Source organism: Penaeus monodon, chromosome 30 (assembly GCF_015228065.2).
Source record: "Penaeus monodon isolate SGIC_2016 chromosome 30, NSTDA_Pmon_1, whole genome shotgun sequence".
Classification (NCBI taxonomy): Eukaryota; Metazoa; Arthropoda; class Malacostraca; order Decapoda; family Penaeidae; genus Penaeus; species Penaeus monodon.
In genome coordinates, this window is record NC_051415.1 from 3,316,331 (window position 1) to 3,316,671 (window position 341).

The 341-nt window shown below is 38.7% G+C and overlaps 1 protein-coding gene across 1 annotated transcript in view; it reads left to right on the plus strand.

Moving 5' to 3' along the window:
* The window catches only part of LOC119592456, a gene marked incomplete in the record, with an annotated part of 32,168 nt that overhangs the window by 24,731 nt on the left and 7,096 nt on the right, over positions 1-341 (plus strand). Inside the window, 1 exon segment of the mRNA XM_037941278.1 lies at positions 87-228. Coding sequence (XP_037797206.1) covers positions 87-228 — 142 coding nt within the window.

Below are 341 nucleotides of genomic sequence, written 5' to 3' on the forward strand. Positions count from 1 at the left end.
ACGGTCTCTCACAAATTCCTGGTTCTGTCAATACCATTATTTGTGTCATTATTATTAAGAGTACATTTCCATTTTTCCCCCTGTAGCTAATAGTGGTGCTTGGTCACAATGCAACATTGGACACCCTTGAACTAGTAGTAATGAATGATGAGGTCAATTGGGGCTGCGTTCTGACCCTCGTGGCAACGGCCCTCAACTGCCATCGTGACACAGTGGGAATTCTGAAAGGTCAGAAATCATTGTTTTTGTTTTTGTTTATTTTTTTGGAATATTTGGTTTGATGATGTGGTTAATTAAGAATAACTATCAGAAATCACTGTTGCTAAAGCAGAATTTTCACC